General features: G+C 43.2%; 2 protein-coding genes across 2 annotated transcripts; both read right to left on the bottom strand.

Moving 5' to 3' along the window:
* Window positions 1-1,242: 1,242 nt before the first annotated feature.
* Window positions 1,243-18,100, bottom strand: trap1 (TNF receptor-associated protein 1). Its single transcript, XM_083779347.1, has 18 exons — window positions 17,931-18,100; window positions 15,751-15,951; window positions 15,010-15,092; window positions 14,340-14,480; window positions 13,621-13,692; window positions 12,303-12,463; window positions 11,560-11,669; window positions 11,372-11,445; window positions 11,046-11,201; window positions 8,999-9,119; window positions 8,447-8,516; window positions 7,395-7,542; window positions 6,490-6,675; window positions 6,083-6,221; window positions 5,882-5,967; window positions 4,310-4,455; window positions 2,763-2,835; window positions 1,243-2,043 (listed from the first exon to the last, which is right to left on the bottom strand). Exons 1-18 carry the CDS (start codon window positions 18,052-18,054, stop codon window positions 1,942-1,944), a joined length of 2,193 nt encoding a protein of 730 aa, XP_083635473.1. The 5' UTR covers window positions 18,055-18,100; the 3' UTR covers window positions 1,243-1,941.
* A 1,017-nt stretch (window positions 18,101-19,117) lies between these two features.
* LOC310868783 (CREB-binding protein-like) lies at window positions 19,118-22,502 on the bottom strand. Its single transcript, XM_083779250.1, has 2 exons — window positions 22,379-22,502; window positions 19,118-20,810 (listed from the first exon to the last, which is right to left on the bottom strand). Exons 1-2 carry the CDS (start codon window positions 22,422-22,424, stop codon window positions 19,759-19,761), a joined length of 1,098 nt encoding a protein of 365 aa, XP_083635376.1. The 5' UTR covers window positions 22,425-22,502; the 3' UTR covers window positions 19,118-19,758.
* Window positions 22,503-23,197: the final 695 nt, after the last annotated feature.

Raw genomic sequence — 23,197 nt, 5'->3', positions numbered from 1 at the left:
GAGGGCGAGGCTTGATTTCTTAGGGCGTGACAGATCAAATTCAGCCGTGACATTTATTAACGTGAGAACGAAATTAAGGAAGGATCAGCTGTTTGCGATCACTTTATAAATGCCGTGGAGACGTGGGTGTACTACGAAACCTGCACTCGAATTTGTGGCAGATTTTACACTCGATTGATAAATGAGGGCCATAGTTCCAATTAAGACGCATTTGTGATATATTAATACAATGCTTTTTATATTTTAATGTTGATTTTATGGCCAGGGTGTCAAACCTGGACTTAAGTCAAACAAATGGTTGGAACGGATTCAGTACACCAAAAAACCCTATTTACACACCCCACAAGCTCATAATGGTCACTTTTAAAATGTCCTACTTTTAGCCTAGGCTACCCTAACTTTGATTGGCTCTCTCAAAGTTTCCCAAAGGAGTTGGCTTGGAACAAATAGTGATAGTAGACATCTTTATGAACACATCTATGAAGAAAGCTAGAAATTTTCCCTTAAGGGTGACATACCCCTCTAGCATTTGACGCATTTTGTAAATGCACCGTGTAAAATGTATAATAACTAATAAACTCATTTAAAAATAGTGGGTGATCTAATTCTAAAGGTCAGAGCATGTCAGAACACAAAAGTTTTTCTGCATGAGGAGACGCAGATGTGCATCGAAGTTATATTGCGGACTATCAAACGGTTCAAAAAACGACTGCACAGATAAGCCAAACTGCAATTTTTGTCAGAAGAAAGAGACAAATAATGCAAATATAATATGGGGGTAAGGAACCAAAGTCCCTTCAGGCATGGTCCCTTAATTACATCCAACTGTGTTACATGTGTCCTAAATATTTATAGCTCCACTTCTGGTAATGAATTGGTGAATCATTAAGAATAGAGTAATATTGCGGAGAATAGTTGTAGTTATTGTCTTCCCTTATTGTTACCAATTGCTAATAGACATTAAGCGACCATCAAGACTATCACAGATGCTTTATTCATCAAACATCAGTGTAACCTATATTTGTAGTTAACGTCACCAAGAACTTATTATGAATCCTTTTGGTTGAACTTATTCATTTGAACACTGACTGACCTTTCATGTCTATTAATTGATTGCATAGGGCCTAAATGGAAACAAGACCGCAAGGACTTTTTTTGGTGCTATCCGTTTTGGAATGAGTGACTGTACTCTGTTGCTGTTTATACATTCTGTCTAATAAACTATTCAATCAATAAAAACAGTTTCATAAGGTGTGAAATGATTCACACCGTTTATTACACTTACTCTCAGATAGAAATTGTCTAGATTTCAGTCCCGCCTTTTCTAATTATCCACACAAACAGTGGACATCAAATATAAAAATAAGTGACACACTGTAAAATAAAATAAAAGGAGACAATGGGTAATAACATGGAAAAATAAAGTCAGAGGGACAAAGAGTAACAGTTTTTCTCAACTGTTGGTACAGAAGGCTTGTATTTGTAATATAATGGAGTCCAACTTTATCAGCAGTCTGTTATGACTGCTTTCAAACCATAAGTCACACGACGGAAGAAACCTTGCGCATCTTCACAGCACCATCTTGGAATACCATCACCACCAGCGGTGCAAACAACATCGTAATGAAATAGCTCTGAACAGAAAATATAAATAACAACGATACAGAAATATTACCACAAGTGCTCTATAGAAATGTCTTCTAATAGTCCTTCCTTCCACCACGCACTGGCCGGTAATTGGTAGCTATGTCCTCCGTCTCCTCTGTCTTCAACTGTTTAAAATGGGAGGGCTAGATGAAGTGATTGCATGGCCGAAGAAGAGCCTTTAGTGCCGTTTGTAAGCAGCTCATGCTTTGCAGGGCTGCAGATGGTGGTTTAGTCTATAGGCCATAGTCATTCAAGCCAAGGCAGGCTGTACTGTGCACAGTATCCGTGTCCACCTCAGTGCTTCTCCAGAGCTTTGGTCAGCAACTCGTTGAGACGGGCGATCATGGGTCTGGGATCGTCATTCAGCCCTGCTGCGATCATGGCATTGTCATAGATCTGCAATGGGGAGAGAAAAAAAAAGAATGTCAAAGGCTATTGTAGCAAGTGGGGCCATGGTTGAGGATTATTTTCACTTTTGCCATGTTTTAGAACCAGAGACTGAAGCTTAAATTCTTATGTCTGTGACTAGATGTTTCATTTGAGTGGCAATTGACCATATTCAGACCGCATCCATCTTGCCAGCAAGGTGCCAACTAGGTGCAACTTCCCATTCATCCAAACAGAAAAGTCTGATTGTATTAAACAACGTCAAACTCACCAACATTGCAGCTGTACGAAAATCTTGAATTATCCTCTATCTGTTTTATGAGCTGCCTCCTGTCAAGAAATTCCTTGCAGATTATTTACTTTCTGAGTTTGGAAGCGCTCTTTGGATATCACTCAATGGCCCTGCGTACCACCCGTTTTGAATTTGCACATAATGCAGGAGACAAAAGGAGATTGCTTTACTGATAATGAGCGCTTCCAAACTCTGACACTTCCACCTACATGGAACCTTGCTGGCAAGATGGATGCGGTCTGCATATGGTCAATGTTGCACGTTTCACTTGATTGAGCAGACTGCCATTCCCAAAATAAATCCAATTTAATTTTTAATCTTGGAACTGTTTTGAACTTTATGGGAAAGAAAGAATTACGAGTAGTGGCAATCCCCTTGTAACACATTTAAAACGAGCTGGTTAACAGACTGTTTTCAGAGTGGAACTGTACTTCACCTGTTCCAGTAGCAGTCCAGCCAGGTCAGAGTTGGTCTCTTTCAGCGCATACATCTTTTTGATGAGGTCATGTCTGGGAAATCAATGTCAATTAGAGCGGGTGAATGTTGGACAACACAAAATAATGTTTTTGCTAAAACAAGGAATATTTTCAAAATAAATAAATATAATTAGAACAAAACGACAAAGAATATGTGGTGTTATTGCCCCGATTACCCTGATGTAGATCATGCGCCAAAACCCAGTATTAACTAGAACTGCACTCTGTCAACTAGTGCGCAAGCAGAGCGCGCAAGTACTTTCGACCGCTGTAAACTGTCAAATCTCAGTATCTCTGTGAAGGAACGTTTGAAATGTCTAATTATTAGGTGTAACCATTTGCTACCTACCTACTTTATGCATATAAACACCTAGTATTATTAAGTAAGGTTCAAGTTTCTATCTATATAAGAAATACAGTTTTATCGATGTAGATATATTCTGGATCCCTTTTTAGTTTTTTAAAGAAAAATAAATCATTGATATGTGATGAAAAAAAAAGTATATAAACTGGATTAAAATATGTTATACAGTATAATTATTCTATTTATTCTAAATTGTCAATTGTTTTAAATGTATTTCATCATGGAATATAGTGATATTAATACTAAATCATGATCAGAGTAATAGGTGTCTCTAACTTCAATTTCTGTAATAATACTTTCACATTTGTTAAAATATACATACCTAAAATACTTCCGTAATCTGTAGTTGGATTTGTATTTAATTGTTTAAAGCCTAATCTTGACATGAAGGTGACGTAAGACATACATATACATATACTATATAGAGTATGTAGTTGTAAGTTGATTAGCGGTATACTGTGGTTACTTTGCGACAAAAACCGTGCCGGCCAACCCGCCACTTGATGCGTATGCAAATAAAACAGCAGATTTGTGCCTGGTTTGCTGGGACCAGATTACACAAATGACCATATTTCTTATGTCATCATTGAGAGCTAGTCATACATATACACACCATGCACTCTGGTCCCAGCAAATCAGGCACAATTTGCTATTTTATTTTACTGATTATGTATATAGTATACGTATGACTAGCTCTAAATGATGACGTAAGACATATGGTCATTTATGTAATCTGGTCCCAGCAAACCAGGCACAAATTTGCTGTTTTATTTGCATACGCATCAAGTGGCGGGTTGGCTGGCACGGTGCACACAGACCGGGCGGAATTATTACTTGCGCGCTCTGCTTGCGCAAGTAAACATAAACAGACAATAATCGGAGATTGGATATCGGTCATAATTTCATAATCGTGCACCCCTAGTTACAAGTGTTGCTGTAATCCTTTGCCCGTACACTGTAACTACACTGGCATCCCTGTGACCATGGGGCAGCAGTGGTTTAGAGCAGTGGTTTCCAAACTATTTAGCACGTGGCCTAAAACAGAAATTAGACATTGTCCCGGCCGGGACCCAAACTAGTGAAAATAGCACTCTGTCTGCCAAAGACACTCCACACATGCCCCCATGTATCTCTCTCTCTTACCCAGCATTGATCTCCAGTGTGGGCTGCAGTAGCTGGGCTCTCTCCTCTGTGCTGCGAGCTACCTGCTGGGTGCGGAGGAAGTGGCGAGCGGCCCCCATCTCCAGCACCGTGATCATGGCTGGGTGGGTGTCCAGACGAGGGGTCACCTGGCAGAGGTGAGGAAGGAGGCGCCAAAAAAAGAAAAAGGGTTCAAATGGGTTCCAGAACAACAATTACGAACCACATAGGTGTCAATGGGCTCTATGCACACACAAACTTGGGCCCCTTTCATACTTCCTTCACAGGTGTTACCGCTGATACTAACGAAGGCTCTGTTCCATTCTGCTCAAACAGAGTCAGTGTGCTGCTATTGTGCGTGTTGGCTCACTGGAAACACTCTGCTACACTCAAAGTGTCCTTGAGTGGGTTCCAAATGGCCCTGTATGGGTGTGTAACGGAGAGTGTACAAATGGAACCAAATTGACCCATAAGGGTCTATTTGTTATGGGGGTGCTTGAAATTAAAACGTTTGAGAACCACCAACCTGACTCCGTCAGATTGCGGCAGTATTGAGTTCACAAGTTCCCCCCTCCTGCCTGGATCTGGGCTCTCTCAAGCAGAAACTATAAACCGGAAGCAGCCGGACAACAATGATAATTTCGAGTTGTAGCGCTTCAATACGTCATCAGTATCACGTTGATCCCGCCTTCAACAGCCGCAAACGGCTGCATATCTCTCCGGTCAGAAATGGCTCGGAGTACATTGTCTCTGCCGGAGGGACCAGATGGAAGCAGGAGGAGGAACTCACTGCTGCCACCAGCTGGCGGAGTCAGGTTAGGCCATCTTGCCATTGAGTTAATGAAATGCCACCCTGTTGCCACCATGCTTTTTCAATGCAAAATGCCAACATGTCAGCCATGTGAATATGGCCTATATACAGTAAGCTCCAAACACGTCTGCTTCGCACCGCGTTTAGAGCTTGTAGATCTGTTACTTCTGATGCTTTTGTGTGACGCTGTAGTATGATCAAGTAGGGTATTAATTTACAGTACGAAAAAAAAGGTTGAAGAATATGGAGATTGGAGGTTTCTGCCCAACAGCGACGATATATGCATTTATGCTGTCTGCTTTCATTACCTTGACATGGGTGACTCTGGGACCCAGAGTGGTGCCCTAACTGCCCTTACCTTGACATGGTGAGTGGTGACTCTGGGGCCCAGAGTGGTGCCCTAACTGCCCTTACCTTGACATGGTGAGTGGTGACTCTGGGGCCCAGAGTGGTGCCCTTACCTTGACATGGTGACTCTGGGGCCCAGAGTGGTGCCCTTACCTTGACATGGTGAGTGGTGACTCTGGGGCCCAGAGTGGTGCCCTAACTGCCCTTACCTTGACATGGTGAGTGGTGACTCTGGGGCCCAGAGTGGTGCCCTTACCTTGACATGGTGACTCTGGGGCCCAGAGTGGTGCCCTTACCTTGACATGGTGACTCTGGGGCCCAGAGTGGTGCCCTTACCTTGACATGGTGACTCTGGGGCCCAGAGTGGTGCCCTTACCTTGACATGGTGACTCTGGGGCCCAGAGTGGTGCCCTTACCTTGACATTGGTGACTCTGGGGCCCAGAACGTTTCTCATCCAAGCCATCAAGTCCTCAGCTTGTTCCGTTGTCAGCCTCTCGGCCTCTGCAGACAAACAGAGAGGAGTCAGTGCTACCAGCAGTGGCAACGACAACACAGGGTTCGGGAACCCTGTGCTGAAGCAGAAATGATGCGAGGGGGGACGGGGACGGGGTCTAACCGGGCTTGATGTCCTGGTACTTCTCCTCCTTGTAGTGGTCCACCACGATGTCCGTCTCCACAGAGATCATCTTCTTCTTGTCAAACTCCCGCAGGTGCAGCAGTGTCAGCTCGTCAAACTGCTCGTAGCAGAACAGCACCTGGAGGAACAAATGGATGGATTCAACACAAGACATGAGGAAGAGAGGAGCGACTAAAGCTTCATTTAAAAAGGCCATTTCAATGCTGGAAGAAACTGCAGTCACTCAATGTTAAGAGTAAGAGCGCTGAACCGAGACCCCTGGGTGGTCAACAGGTTTTGCGAATAAATAAATATGTTATTTCTAGCCTACATAAACCTTTCCACCCAATGCTTTTGCAAGAGCAACACAACAACACAATTCCCACAAACATCACGTCGTCAGTCACCTCCATGTCCTTCTGCTTCATGGCCTCGTAGTAGACGGAGTGCTCTGCCAGATGGCGGTTGGGGGCACACAGGTAGTAGATGTTGCGTGTGCCGGCCTTCATGCGCGCGCCGTACTCCATCAGGTTGGTCTGCTGCCCGGCGGGCAGCGCCGATGACTCGAACCGCAACAGCTTGGCGATGTCCTCCTGCAAAATATGACCACATGGACAGTGTGACTCTTTAACCCATTTAGGCCAGACGTCGAAATTTCTAAAATGTCAGGATTCGTGCCACATTTTCACGGAATTTTCAAAAATAGCAGATAAAGATAGCTCCGAAGCTCGCCACTCGGTGGCGCGCTATGAGCTTGTAGATCTGCTATTTTTCAATAGCTAAATTATAACATGTTTAAAACACCAAAAGGGGTTCCCGCCCAAAATGGGTTAACTGTCGAAAACACAATCTCTTTCGGAAAGCGGTAAGACATGCTAACTATCGCTCTAAATTTGTATATTTCTGTGCCAGTGAAAGATCATGGTGAGAATATCGTGAAAATGTTGTTCAAATATTTATTATTTATAAATATATATATATATATATATATTCTTTCACAGCGAAAGTTTATTAATTCACTCCGAACAATTGCTTCCGGGGGCGGTTCCTGCTGGAACTAAATATTTTCAGATGGGGGTTCGCAGCCAAATACTAATTATTCTGAGAGTCCTTGACATGAAAAGGTTTGAGCGGCACACCCATACGTTTTTCGGATTTAGAAGACACTTGTAGAATTTGGTCTCTCTCTTTTAATAGGTTAAAACTGCTTCTGGGAGAGAAAAGGAATCCTGAATCATAATCCCACACTATTTGGCAGACTATTATAGCATTCAAATATTTAAAATATGAAGCCCGGAAGACTGGACTGGACCTTGACGTCCTGTTCGTGGGTGGTGACGATTCCCTCTCGCATGAAGAGGCCGTAGTCCTCAAAGAACTTGTTGTACTTCTCTGGTTCCTTCTTGCTCTGGTCCAACAGGAAGCGGATCACCCTCTGCTGCAGAACGTCACGCAGCTTCCTGGAGGACCAAGGAAGGGCCAACGGGGAAAGAGACGTTTCAGAAGAATCTGTCAATATGATATCCTTCGTTAAAGCTGGCCCATAAGTCCATGCCGTTGGGAAGAAACCACCCAACTCCAAAATGTTAGAGGAAATTTAAATTAAAAAAGAAAAAATCAAGAAATGAAGAAAACCTAATATTTTGAAAACGGAGCAATACAGCCTCTTCAAAGTTGGTCTTGTGACTTTATATATTGTCAAGTACTTGCACGAGCAGTCCAATGGATTTAAGAGGTTTTGTCCAAAGCACTTTATTACTTTTTATTGGTTCAATATTTATTTAACCAACACACATTCGTAAAATGTGTTCAGTAGCACCGATTTATGCAAAAAGAAAACAAAAAAATTGAGTTACGAGGTTTCCTCCCGACAGCAACTAATGCTATTTTATTAAGGGACACTTCACCCTTTTTGCAAAAAATAAAAATGTTAATGACGTTTAGAAGCTTTAGATCACTTTCCTGGGGGTATTTATGCGTGTAATATGTGGTTTTAGTTATTTTAGATTGTAGCAGTGAGCCCGTTGTCTCTGATGTCATGGACACTGGTCTCACTACCTTCCTGGACTACAATTCCCATAATTCTTTGGTGCACTGCTCCTCCTTGTGGATAGGGGGAGAGCTGTCTTACTGAGACAACATGTAGTCCAGGAAGGAAGTGAGCCCAGTGTCCATGACATCAGAGACAACAGGCTCACTGCTACAATCTAAAATATCTAAAACCACATATTACACACATAAAGATCTCCAGGAAAGTGTTCTAAAGCTTCTAAACGTCATTAACATATATTTTTTTGCAAAAAGGGTGAAGTGTCCCTTTAAACATAGATGGTCTGCTGTGTGAAAGACGGAAGACATTTCTACCTGATCAGAGCGCTCTCCTGAAGCAACTCTCTGCTCAGATTCAATGGGATGTCCTCACTGTCCACAACACCTGATAGAACACACACACACAGTTTTGTCAGATTTAAAAAACTTTAAAAAGGTGCATGGGGATTATGGAGTGTGAAGGCTAATTTCAAGAGGCTTTCCTCTGCTAAAAGAAATCACTGATGATGAAGTCCAAACACGTGCACGGGCCCAACTTCTGCTTAAAATGTGCATAAAATGTATTTGGTGAGCACGTGACCCGAGTAACCATTATAATCCTAAGAACAGCCAATCACAAAGCTCACAAAGCATCACAAATGCCTTGTAGCTTTTTTTAGGTTTGATATTTTTGTAAATGTTCAAATGTTTTGAAGATTGACACCGGGTTGAAAGTTAAGTGACATACTACTAAAATAAAGTGTATGCTTCATCATATGACAAGTGTCGCTGGCCCAACAGACACGCTGCTTGCGGAATGTATTGCGTTGCTTGAAAAATCAGTAATTTTCAAAGTATGCGGCATGAGAGAGAGAGACACACACAGACCTCTAAGGAAACGCAACCATTTGGGCAGGATGTCGGTGGCCTTGGTCTGGATGAGGATCTTCCTGCTGTACAGAGACACGCTGGAGCCCATCTCCCTGCTCACGTCAAACATGGTAGGCTTCTGCTCAGAGGAAAACATTCAATAAGTCTACATTCCTACTAGAGACCAGCTTCTGCTCAGAGGAAAACATTCAATAAGTCTACATTCCTACTAGAGACCAGCTTCTGCTCATAGAAAAACATTCAATAAGTCTACATTCCAACTAGAGACCAGCTTCTGCTCATAGGAAAACATTCAATAAGCAGGGCTGCACATAAGTGGTGCGCCACCGCGCATGCGTCGTCAAAATTCAAAATGCGCTGTCAATCAAGCGCCGGGATAGTGCTTCTGCATACCAACAGTCGGGGCCGCCCAGAATGATTATTATGGCCAGAATACTAGTAAATTCTGTGGCGAGAGCATTTCCCACCGACTGCCACTCAAAGTGGCTACTGGCCAATCACAACGCGTCCTTACTCAAAAGGGGGAGGATTCCATGCTGCTTTCTGCTGGGAGCCTGGGAGGAGGCGGAGGGCGGTTGACAGGAAAACCTGACACAAATAGTTTCGTCTTCTCCGTTTCAGATAGCAAATTACTGTAGTCCCCGGTGTAAAAGGGCATGCTTTGGATGCTTTGCACTCTTCCCATTTGCCGCTGTGCTTGTGTTTGTTTTCCGGCTGCTGGAGCAGCATGGTTGCTCGTGTGCAATGCCGTCTCAGAACCCGAATCCGAGGCAGAAACCATATTAGCGTCTCTCACAGCCTAGGCACCGGCCACCGACTTTTTACGGGTACTAAGGTTTTAGTTCCGACATAGTGGAGTGGGAAGAGTTTAAAGCATTGCGGACTGGCACTGCTGCTGCCCAACATGAACACCGTGTCTCGACATACTGTCCCTTATTATCGTAAAGTCGGGTAGTGTACACTGTTTATTTTTGCACCGAGGAGCCATGTGTGTCTGACTGTCTGACTACGTACGTCGCCTCAGCTAAAAACAAAAGGGAACTAGGGAAGCCTGATGTATGCTTCGCCGTACGATGTGTCGCATGTTAAAAAAATAGCTGATCTGCAAGCTCACAACGTGTTGCAACACGTTGTGAGCTAGTATGTGAGCAACACGTTGTGAGCTAGTATGTGAGCAACACGTTGTGAGCTAGTAGATCGGTTATTTAAATACAAAATAATAAAAAATCTAAATATTGCTTTGATGCTCATATTATCCTTAGGAAGTGTTAAGTTGTTTTTATTATAATATGCATTCCATAGGGCTGGACCACACATGGACCTAGATTTTAGCAAATTTAGATTTTTTAAATAATGGGATGAATCTACATCTACAACAAGAGCCATTCTAGGGCTAAATCTAGAGTTGCAATACCCTCCATTGACTCCCCACTCATCCAATAAATATTGTTTTGCTATAAGTTATTCATCCCTCTTTTATCCATCCGGCGAGACGGGTCGCCGCATTTTAGGAGCACCAAGACACTCCTCCAGGTGCTCCTCTGAGTACTAGACCAAAAAAGTTGTGTGCAGCCCTGTCAATAAGTCTACATTCCAACTAGAGACTAGCTTCTGCTCATAGGAAAACATTCAATAAGTCTACATTCCAACTAGAGACCAGCTTCTGCTCATAGGGAAACATTCAATAAGTCTACATTCCAACTAGAGACCAGCTTCTGCTCATAGGAAAACATTCAATAAGTCTACGTTCCAACTAGAGACCAGCTTCTGCTCATAGGAAAACATTCAATAAGTCTGAGGATTAATTTTGATAATAAAATGACGATGTTGTAGGTAATAAAAGCTAAAATCATCAACATGAATCTTCAGTTATGCTATATCATCAAAAACCCAAAGATTTCATGAAATTGATTCTTATGGAAATTATAATATGGAAAACGACAAGCATTCCCATTTTACAATGCAGTGGAAAGATGCCATAACTGCCTCCATCGGTTCACACTTCTAACACTAGAAAATGGTTGAGATCTGTAGCATTCCTCACAATGTCGGGTACGTAGAAGATGCTGCGGATGTTGACCGGGGCGTCGGCGCGGTAGTGCAGTGTGTAGCGGGGCCGGTCGTACGACTGGGCCACGTAGCGGTAGAACTCCTCATGCTGCCACTCGCTGATCTCCTTGGGTTCCATCATCCACAGGGCCTGCATGCGGAACATACAGGTGGATATACTGAACGCCCCGTTTACAATTGGTCGCAAATCATGTCACGCACCCAAAAGAAAACCCCGGCAGATCTACAAACGCACAACATGCTTTGTATTAATCAGGCATAATATCTGCACAGACACAGACAGAGAGAATAGAGGCTGACCTGCAGGGTGTTCAGTCTGCGTCCATTCAGGAAGATGGGGAAACTGACAAAGTTGCTGTACTTGTTCACAACCTCTGAAACAGACAGACAACGTGTGGACTTGTTTACACAAGTTACAATTACTAGTAGGTGACTGTGGTATATTCATCATATTAAATGATCACTGCAGTTTGTAGTATTGGAGGTACCTTTAACTCGATCCTCAGCAGAGAACTCCTTGCAGTCGTCCTTGAAGTGAAGCACGATCTTGGTTCCCTGTCTGACTCCGTTTGCTTCAGCGATCTCAAACTCTCCGGAACTGAGAGAAAAGAAAGTCAGTAACTCACAGAAAGACCACACAAAGTGCTTTACAAACAAACAAAACTAAAGAAGGTATTAAAGCTGGAAAAGGCAGTACAATTCATCTCAAGCGATCCATGGCATGGAAAATAAAAAGCATGTACTGTCGCCAAACGCCTGTTCAAAACAATAGCATTTTAAGGTTGTTCTTAACCCATTCAGGCCTGACGTCGAAATTAAAAAAAAAAAGTTTTCTAAATCATGACAATTTTCTGAAAGATTTGAGGCACATTTTAACGATTAAAAAAAAGATAGATATGAGCTTGTAGATCTGCTATTTTTCAATAGCTAAATTATAACATAATGTTTGAAACACCAAAAGGGGTTCCCGCCCAAAATGGATAAATAATGTCCACAGAGGCCACAGCTCTCAACTTGTGGAAGAGCGTTCCAAAGTTTAGGGCACATGTATTAAGTCGTCCTCGCGCACCATTCCATTCTACTGAAAACTTCCGTAATTCGTGGATTTTCAGCTTCCATTTGTGCGTTTTCTAGAGGTGCTTTGAATGTTGCGGTCATTTCTGACGGTGCGAAAAGAGAACTTGTATCTCAACAGGATGTACCCGTATAAATACAATATCACCCATCTCACCCATCTGAAGACCACTTGTATCCAGGAACGCCAGGCTCAGCCGACTGCGAGTAAACGTCCACACGGTCTGCCACCATGAAGGCAGAGTAGAAGCCCACTCCAAACTGACCAATGATGGTGCTGCTGGCCTCCGCCTGGTCCTGGAGAGCATCTAGGAAGGACTGCGAGAAGGACCAGACATTATGGGAACGGTGACGGTGGCGCGCCAGGCAGAACTTAAATCAACTTCATACAACCTGCAGCCACCAACTATTGTTCATATATGGTAATAGTAGACAGTTTTATATGACGCTTACAATTCCATTCAAAGTGGATTAAATGTATTATTTGGTGAGTGCAAATTTAATTAAAGGGATAGTTCAGATTTTTTTAACTTAAGTTGTATGAAATACTTGCCATTATTATAGTGGTTGCAACTGTATTAATTGATTGCCTGAGTCCCGTGGTGGGAGTTCTGCTCTGGTTTTAGTGAAATCAAAAGTAGTTCTGGTCATTTTGTGGGGGGCACTGGGGCCACGCAGTAAAGGTAAATTAATCCACAAAACTAACGTAATTTGTATTGTTGACCTATTTCTAAAATATTAGTGCAACTTTCTTTTTTTACCCCTCTATCACACAGAACCATGTCTTTTGTGTCCATATCACTACGCCCAAGAAATAGTTCCATGTGATGGAGGGGTGAAAGTTGAACGAAAGTCTCGCTAATATTTTAGAAATAGGCCAACAATACAAATTACGTTCGTTTTGTTGATTCATTTACTTTTACTGCATGGCCCCAGTGGCCCCCACAAAATGACCAGAACTACTTAATATTCACTAAAACCAGAGCAGAACTCCCACCACGGGACTCGGGCAATCATTTAATACAGTTGCAACCACTATATTAATGGCAGGTATTTCATACAACTTAAGTTAAAAAAAACTGAACTATCCCTTTAAATTAAAACATTTTCAAGCAGGTATATCAGTGCTTGTCAACAACAGCAGAGTGTAATAAGCACAAAAAGTAAATCTGTTGAATTTGTGAAAATGGATGCTGGAAATTGAGGATTTAACTGGGACAGAGTCAATGAAAGAAAGAATGTCAGCATTATCATTCTGAACCATTTACAGTAGTCAACAAAGTGAAAAAGTACTCACTCTAGAGGATAAAGTTTTTGTCCTGGGACAATTTGGACAGTTTCGAAATCATGGTAAGTGGCACAGTTAGTCATGGGCAAATCAAAAAAATGTCTGTGGACCAAATTGCCATGACAGGACACAGAACGACCATTAAAATACATTGAAATCAGATGAAGCATAGTATATTAACAGCTACCTTAGAACCAGATCGGGCGATGGTCCCCAAGTTGGCAATCAGGTCCTCCTGGTTCATACCCACTCCAGTATCCTGCAACAGACAGACAATAATCACTGAGAGCACCACAACATGCAGTACAATATTTCGCCACTAGGTGGAATACTGTCTTCAGGAATAGACATTTGCTTAAACCCAGACTAGAATAATACCTGGTTACTTCAAATAAAATACTGGAGCACTCGACCGGATCAGCACGTTATTATTTTGCAGGGGTGACTGACGTTTCGATTTGCGTCTTCTTCAGAATGGGCTCTACGCACACAGAATAATTCTTCCTACTTCTGGGACGCTTCCCTACTTCCTTCACAGGTGTTACTGATGATACTAATTATTAGGCTCCGTTCCATTTAGTCGCTACAAATGTATTGTATTTGTACACTCAGAATTACACACCTGTACAGGGTCATTTGGAACCCACTCAAGGACAATGATAGGTGTAGCAGAGTGATTCCAGTGAGCCAACGTGCACAATAGCAGCACCTTGACTCGGTTTGACCAGAATGCAACAGAGCCTTCAGTAGTATCAGCTGTAACACCAGTAGGGAAGGGGGCCCAAGTCCTTTCCAAAATGGCATGTGCATATAGCCCATTAAAACAGGAACTATCTATTCCCTTCAGTGTGTGCAGGTCATACACATTCCAGGTGACGTGGGCCTCTGTGACCTGACTGACAGTACCTGGATGGTGAAGGTGCCTTTGGCAGCGTCCGTTTGGAGGTGGATCTCCATGGGAGCCGTGTCGCCTCCTCCTGTGATCAGCTTGTGGCGCAGCTTCTCCAGGGCATCGCTGCCGTTGGAGATCAGCTCCCTGATGAACACCTGAGGGGCAATGAATTTAATTTTGATTGAATACTTGGACAGGCACTGGGAATACTAAAATGTCTGCTAAAAGGATGAAACAAAGAACGACTTTCGGCTCGTTTCCATTGGTGTCCTCACATACTCAATTAATCAAAAAACATTGATGATAGATATACACAATACGCAAAAGTATGAGTCAGATAAGTCATATGCAGTACAAACTTTTGAGCTCAAAAGAGAAAGAGAAATTTGATGTCTCAGCTGGACCCAAACGAGTGAAACTAACCGATCTACAAGCTCACATGTGAGCTTGTAGATTGGCTGTTTAAAGTTTTTTTCTTTTATCGTTTTCATGGAATTCTTTTGGAAAACATCAGAATTTGTTTTTAACTTCTGATATTTATGAAAAATAATAATGAAAAACTAAATGTAGGAAACCTAAAAATGTTTGGGAAACGGTGATATACAGTGCTGTAAGAAAAGAATGCCTCGCACCTTTCAAAATAGCATGAGGATTGATGTAAACCAGCACCCTCCCCATTCTCACCTCTTTCTCGGAATACAGGGACCTGGCAACAATGTCCAGCAGCTTTTTGGTCTCAGCCTGGAACTCATGTTTGGAGAAAGTACCTAGAAGGACGAGGAAGCAATGTTAATGCTGATGTTAAAGCTACAGTGCATTTTTAATGATATTATGTCCTCTCCCGAAGGAGACGGGTAACTGCAACTGTACCAAACCGGGATTTAAAAACAGCCGATCTACAAGCTCAAAACACGTCACATCGTGATGCGTTTGGAAACGATTATGAAAAATCAATTGCGATTATCTCAAATAATTACGATTAAAGTTAGACGATTATGTAATAATTGGAGATCAAGACCCACAGGAATGCACCCAGGGTGCCGGTCCGATTCCGGCGAGCCGCACCGCTTCCGAAACGGTTGAGAAATAACAACTACAAGAAGTAACAACTACAAAGAAAGGTAAGAAAGCCTTTTAGTATGGAATTCTCCTTTAAATGTGCGTGTGTGTTTGTGTGTGTGTGTGTTAGGTTGCGCACAGGTGGTGATTAACAACCATGCTGTTTTCGTGCTCACATTTGAATAAATAAATAAATCTGATCTAAGGTCATAGTGCAGGAAAAAAATTTCACTCTATGAGCTTGTATATGTGCTAATAGCCAAAGAAATCTAAAATGACACGGATGCTTTCACCGGTTTTAACGAGTCATGTCTGGCATATGCCAACGAGGATGATCCACGGGTGCATGATGACCATTTCCATCACCTTGTACATTCTCGGTGTCACTGATGATGGTGTGCAGGGGCTCTTCTTCGGGGACCTTCTCTTCTTCTGGGACTTTCTTCTCAGCCTCCTGGGTGCTGTAGAGAGAGCGCTGGTTCACACCCAGCCCAGGGTGCTGCTGGGAGCTCCACAGCCTGGCTCTGCTGCAACACAACTGCTGCTGAGACTGCCTGTGGCGCACATCTGATGACAGGGGAACAAGATAAAGTCTAGGGGTGCAACAAGGGATACATAAAACTAATCGGTTTAATATATAATAATAATGTTCATATCAAGGCCCATTGTTAATTCTGCATTTGATCCACGGACCATTTGATGAGATTTAGCCTCGCAGACACGGGTCTGTGAGGCTAAATCTCATAAAATTGGCAAATTTGTTGTCATTGGATAAGATTTTGTCCACAATTCAATGCTGTATTGATATGGTTAGACATTACAGGCAAACGTTGACAAAAATAACAATTCTTCTACATTCTCTAATTGTGTTAGACTTCTTGTAAATTAAGTAATGCAGATGTTTAACAATAATTTAACACTTGAGAGGAAACCATGCTCTCAATAATTCAATATCTTATACGGGTCCATGGCATTTAGTTACTCTCCATCATTTAGCTGGGGACCACCCGGAACCCCCTCAAGGACTAGGTGGTCCCCAGACTAATCGATTGTATATATCATTTTTGTCATAAAATAATGTAATAAAGCATGTCATGACTCATCATGAGACAAAAAGCTTAAAATGTGTCAAACATTTTCACAAAAAGAAATAGTGAATAGTAGTAACACACTAAAAATAAAGTTAATATAACCTTTGTAACACCGAGTGTAATCTATAGACTGACACTGTCCACGGCGCGTATTCAGGGCGTAACGCTGTGACTCCGCCCACCCCCGGGGGAAGTTGTGATTTGCTCTCGTTCACTGCAATGCAATTTGCGGCATTTCCAAAACAATATTGCGCAGAGTAGCGATTATCAAACGTATTTGCAATGCCATGCGTTGAAAGATCTGTTGCCCGTGGACAAGGCACGCTACCTCCGCAAGTTAGATATTATCGGCATAGATGTTTGTCCGTATGTGATTAAGGATTGGACCAAGTTGCATTGACAGCCATAGAAAATTCTTACCCCGGGCTCAAACCGGATGTGACATTATTTTGTGGGCGTTCCTGTCTAGCGTGGTGTCAGTCTATAAATGTTACCTCATACTAGATTCGAACCCTGGGTCTCGAGAATTTGAAACACTCGATTTTTTTATAATGGGATGAATCTAGAGCGCTTCCAAACTGCAACTTGGAAGAAGAATCACCTGTACAGTATTTCTTGACAGAAAGTAGCTCATAACATGTCTATGCCAGTGTTGTTTTTTGAGTGGTGCAACCACTCCAAAGAACAGAAATGTCTTTGTTCACCTATGTGTTCACCCACCTATGTGATGTTAATGAGCACGAGTATGACTATTAGTACCAGTAGGGGCGCTGTGGGGCAGAAACAGAGAGAGAGAGATAGTGCTGTACTGTTGCCTGCTAAATGAGAGAGCGAGAGGAGGGAGGAGAGAGGGGAGTTGCACCACTCAGTCAGTTCACACGGGTGTGATTTTATAAAACAAACACTTTATTGCCGTTTGAAAGAGGATATCAATCTAGGCCTACAGCTGCAATGTTGGTGAGTTTAAGCTGATCGGAAATGCAATTTGGATAAATGGGATGTTGTCAATGGAACTCTAGATTCATCCCATTATATATTTTCAAAATAAAACTAGTATTTGTTGCAAATAAAATAATGTACTACTTGTCAGTCGATTCTCCTACATGACATGATTGATCTATTCTAAATGTCTCAATGGAAGAGCAGCGAGAACACTTTCAAAACCCACTGTAGATCTGTGCTACTAGTGATATTATATCAACATACCCTTCGGATTGCAGTTTAATACGGAGGAGTTTATACTGGACAATATGGAAGAATGACAGTGGCATCTATCAGTGACATGTTGTAACAGGCAGCCTTAAAGATTCAAACCACCATGTGATGAATGAACTATAGTGTGACAAACCTAGCAACGCAAGACAGTCTTGCTGCAAGAGTTCAGATGATTGCACAGCATCAGACAGCGGCTAGGCTAGTTTTTTAGCTCCCTGACACAAACACAACGTCACGTACCTGCTGTGTAGGAGCTGGTGAGAGTCCTGCTGCTCACACCACGTCCACACGATAACAACCTGCTACTGCTGGCTCTTTGAGAAGAACCCAGAGCGAAGTGGAACAGTTTCAGACACCGAGACATGTTGGTTTGACCTACACTCACTGTCAGCACACAACACAGTACAGTAGTTCACACGCTGAAGCGACGGAGAACAAACAGGGCTCGGTCGGACGCATTAAAATGACGTCAGTAGCAGCATAGAGACTATTCATATGCCTGGTGAAAATATGAAATAACCATGATGTGTTGGGCAATATAACTCAAGAGAGTAATATGTTACTTATGACAATGACATATTAATCCTTAAAAGAGTAATATATATATATATATATATAAGAGTAATAACACCGTATTACTTTTATAGATAGAATAGAGCAGAGCCCGTGGGGCCGGCCTACTTGGAACGATGCAAGTTGGAAATGCATGCCCCACGCAGCTATTATGAGTTGGAGCCTCTACAGCGGGGCCCAGGCACTGGCCTACTTGGAACGATGCAAGTTGGAAATGCATGGCCCACCCGGGTCCCTAGTGGCCATATATGGAGTTCTTTGTCAGGCAAGCCCAAGTATATGCAGACTCAGAATGGTGTCGGAACAGGACAGCTCCATATATGGACCATGGGCAGGGGCTCTGTCAAGAGCCCGGGCAGAGGCCGTTTTGGGATGGTTCTGAACAACCGTGGGTCCGACCGATTCAACACAGGGCACTGCACACCCTGTGGTGGTGTGGAACGTGTGTCGAATTTGAAGTCGGTGGGGCAAACGGTTTTCGAGTTACGTGGATTATACACGTAGACAGACTTGGTGCATTTATATAGATAGATGGTATATTATTGTTTTGGCAGTGTAATACGTACTACTCATACTGGGTAAAGTAATTATAGTAATATTACTACTAGTAACTAGTTACTGCCCAACACTGTAAATAACTCATCTGGTTGAGTACAATAATTGATGAGTTATGCTGCTAAAATGCTATCCACTTAAAATTACATTCAGACAGAATGCAGAGTTTGAGGGATATGAAGTCCTTGAAGTCAAAAGCTGACTTTCGCACAAGCTTATAAAAATCAGAAAGAAAAATATCTATATTTCATTCAAAGAAATGGTAGACATTTGTCTGAGACAGTGTCTGTTGCACAGGTTTATTTAACAATATAAGTACGAAATGAGACATTTTACCCAGTTTGTACATTTCTCTCATTCTTTCTTTTTTGCATATAGTAGGCCTATTGTCCATCTGCATGTCACAGAGAACAGTTCACCATCAAAAGTTTAATGCAAGAGAACGAAAGAAATAGAGGATGTACAGAACACTCTCTGAACAGGAATCAGCAGTCTGACACTATCACTGGTGTGACACACCACAGGCAAAAAGAGGGCTTCAGGTCCAATACAAGGAGATCAAAGCAACATATATATATTTTTTCTAAACATCTGCAACTGCAAGACAAACACTGGGTCCAAGCCAGTAAAATAAACATTAAGGCACCTTTGAGTGAACAGGCGTTAAGGCTCCTTTATACGTCTTCGCATGACACTGGTGTAAATTCAACCGAAAAGAAAAAGGTGTTGATGTGAGACGGTCATGTGACTACGTATAAATTACTACGTATGTACGTAAAAACAAAAGTTCCCCAAACAACATATTTTAAAGTCAACACAAAAATGCAATTCCTTCTGCAAAGAGAAAAAGGTAAATGTGCCCCACCCTGGGGCTGGCCTTGCAGCATGTGGGACTGAGGGCTCATCGAGTTGGCCTGGGTTGGGGAACCCATGTGCTGCTTCAACATCTGCTGCTGCTGTTGGAGGGCCCAGACTGGGCCATGGGAGGAAGCTGGCCCATGGGCCCCTCACCTCCCTGCATAGCCATCTGCTGCTGCATAGGAAGCTGAGAGTAGCTAGCCGGCCCCGGCTGCTGCTGCTGGGGGAACTGCACACGGCCCTGAGGCATGGCCGCCTGCTGCTGATTCAGCTGGATCTGCTGCATGCGGAGCAGCTGCCTGCGGTACAGCTGGGGGTTGCCGTTGTGAGCAGCATTCATCATCTGTCCCTGAGGGCCCATAGGGGGCATTCCCTGGGGTCCCGCTTGCTGAGGCTGCTGCTGTTGAGGCGGCATCCCCGGCCTCTGTACCTGACCCGACTGCATGGCTACCATGGCCTGCATCCCTGGCGGGGCACCCAGCATGGCTTGAGGGCTCTGCTGCTGCTGAGCCTGAGGCTGGCTGGCCTGGTTCCTGGCTTTCATAAATGTTTTAAAGGAGACCAACATGGGGGGGTTGGATCTGAGAATGGCGTCGACCTGCTGTTGTTGCTGGGGGAAGCTGGGGGATTTGAGTATGCGCAGCAGGTCCTGAAATGCGTTGGGATCGATGTTGTCAGGCATTCTCCGGGGCATGCCCTGCTGCTGCAGCGTCATGTCCGGCTGCTGCTGCTGGGGCTGGTTGGGAATAGGCTGGGGGGTTTGAAGCGTGGAGGGCTGCTGCTCGGAGTTGGGGGTGACGGGAGCAGTTGAGGTAGGTGGAGGCGGCAGGGGCTGCTGAACAAGCTGCGCCTGCTGCAGCCGGTGCTGCAGCAGCTGCTGCCGCAGCTTGTTCTTGATTAACAGACAGAAGGGAACGGCACAGATGTTCTCTTGGCAGTGCTTGGCGTGGTAGCAGCATAGTACGATGAGCTGCTTGCACACGGGGCATCCGCCGTTGACCTTGCGCTTGCAGACCTTGGTGTGCTGCACCACCCTCTTCATCTTCTTGCAGGACAGCAGGGAGCAGTTGGTGTTGCGGCACTGGCAGGCGTGGACCAGCGACTGGATGCAGCGCTGGATGCTGAGGCGCCGGCCTTGAGTAATGCAGATGTTTAACAATAATTACACCACAGGTAGTTTTGAGGAAGAAATCTGATTGGAAAAACATCTGTGCTGGGCAGTCCCCGCAGGCACTAGCCAGATAATTACTCTGCTACTAGCTAAGCTAGGTGTTTACACGGGATATTTTCAGTTCAGACGATTGCACAGCATCAGACAGTGGCTAGCTCTGGTCCATAGCTCTAATGCGTTGCATTTAGAGCTTAGCTATGTTTATGTTACTCTCGACTTCCGGGGCTCGAATGAACGCAGACCAGCCTCTCGTCTTTAGCGTAAATAAAAAATAACGTGTTTGCTACTCACCAAAACAAAGGCGGGCTGTGTCATTAAAAAGCCTACTTTCCTTAGTGGAAGCACTCTGACTGAGCCCCCCACCACACGTATAAACGGTACTTATTTGGGCAGAAAGGGATTTTTTCACCGGAGATAGAAGTAAAGGCGCAGTGGAGTAACTAAAAATATTTTTTTCCCGGTGGAAACAAAATCCCCTTTGGGACCAAAAAGTACCGTTTATACGTGTGGTGGGGGGCTCAGAGTGCTTCCACTAAAGGAAAGTAGGCTTTCTATAGCCCTACAAGTCAGAACTCAATGTAGCCCTCCAAGCAGAACCCAATGGTACTGAAGTTTCTGACATTTTGTTCGACCCAGTCCATGGGGTCCTGTTGCACTACTACCATGCCACATGGGACGCACCCATTTTAAAACATAAACAACATGTTTCGCGGCTCCCCGCGCTCTATGACGATATTATTCAGTGTGAGGCTTTCTGAATATGTGAAGTATAAGTATCCATACATGCCGCTGCGAATATCTCCTGTGGCGCGGAAGCCGTTAAGTATTTTTAATCTATGTTTGCCCGATTTGGAAGCTTGGATTAATCTCTTCCTTCCTTGTTTATTGACACCTCATTGTACCGCCTATCTGGCTAGCTAGTGGCGCTATAGCTATGACAGAGCAGATCAGAGGCAGGGACGTAGCCGCACAAGCCAACCGCACACCGGGAGGCGGTACAATAAACGGTAAACAAACAAGAAGAAATAAAGCGACCAAATTGGTCAAACAAAGATTAAAAATACTTAGCGGCTTCCGCGCCACAGGAGATATTCGCAGCGGGATGTATAGCTACTTAAAGTTCCCGAATTCAGAATAACTCAAGTAAAATAATGCCGTCACTTGGCGCAGATCGTATTTTAGAGAGAATTTCTACATCCGCGTCCAGGGATTTCCATACGAAAATACAGTAGTGAGCAGGGACCCAACATAAAACTCATCAAAATTTCAGAAAAGCTTTATGTAGGGTCCCGAAAGGGGCTAAACTCAATGCTACTTAAGTTTCTGACATTTTGAGGCTTTCTATTGACACAACCCGCCTTTGTTGTTTGTTTCAGTGAGTAGCAAAAAGTAAAACGTTCTTTTTATTTACGCTAAAGACGAGAGGCTGGTCTGCATTCATGCGAGCCCCGGAAGTCGAGACTAACAGACCAGAGCTAGACAGCGGCTAGGCTAGTTTTAAGCTCCCTGACACAAACACAATGTCACGTACCTGCTGCAGCCAATATTGTATTTTTCGGAGAACGAGGAGACCCCATGTTGGTATCGTAATATGACCTCTGTCAGCCTAATTCCAAATATATATCACACGCTGAAACAACCGTGCGACGGAGGACTAGCACTGTAGCAGGACCCGGTCGGACGCATTAAAATGACGTCAGTCGCAGCAGCATAGTCAATTCATAGGCCTGAAAAATATGAAATAAGTTATAAGTAATACCCATTAACTCAAGTGGTTGGAATAATTTACAACTGTCAAAAAAGTGTACATTAATTGATTGAGTTATGCAATTAAAATTACATTAAGACAGAATGTATAGTTGTACCTTAGAGTAGCCTATACTCTAAGATTTGTCATTTGGTACGCATTTAAATGTTCTAAACGGAGGACACTGATGTAAACAATTTTTCTGGTTTTATCATCAGTAGCCGTTTTTGTATTGATATCGTTTGAACTGTAGTCATTCTACACACTAAATAACATTTTCAATCAATCATGTGTTCAAAGGATATGAAGATCCTTGAAGGTCAAAAACTAAATTTCGCACACATACACAATTATACACACACAGCTCCATCTCAATGAATTAGAATATTGTGTCATTTTCTTCAGTAAAATAATTCAAAAAGTGAAACTTTCATATATTCTCAATGAATTGTGCTTTAAGTGAAGTATTTAATCTTGATGATTATGGCGTACGGCTCATATCATATCGAAATATCTGTGTCTCATGTCTCACACCTTCCTAGTAGGAAGGTGTGAGACATGAGACAGCGATATTTCGATCTAGGTTGTAGTGTAGGCTATTGT

The sequence above is a fragment of the Protomyctophum parallelum genome (genome assembly GCF_964188405.1).
Source record: "Protomyctophum parallelum genome assembly, chromosome: 13".
NCBI lineage: Eukaryota > Metazoa > Chordata > Actinopteri > Myctophiformes > Myctophidae > Protomyctophum > Protomyctophum parallelum.
This window is presented reverse-complemented; position numbering and strand designations above follow the sequence as displayed.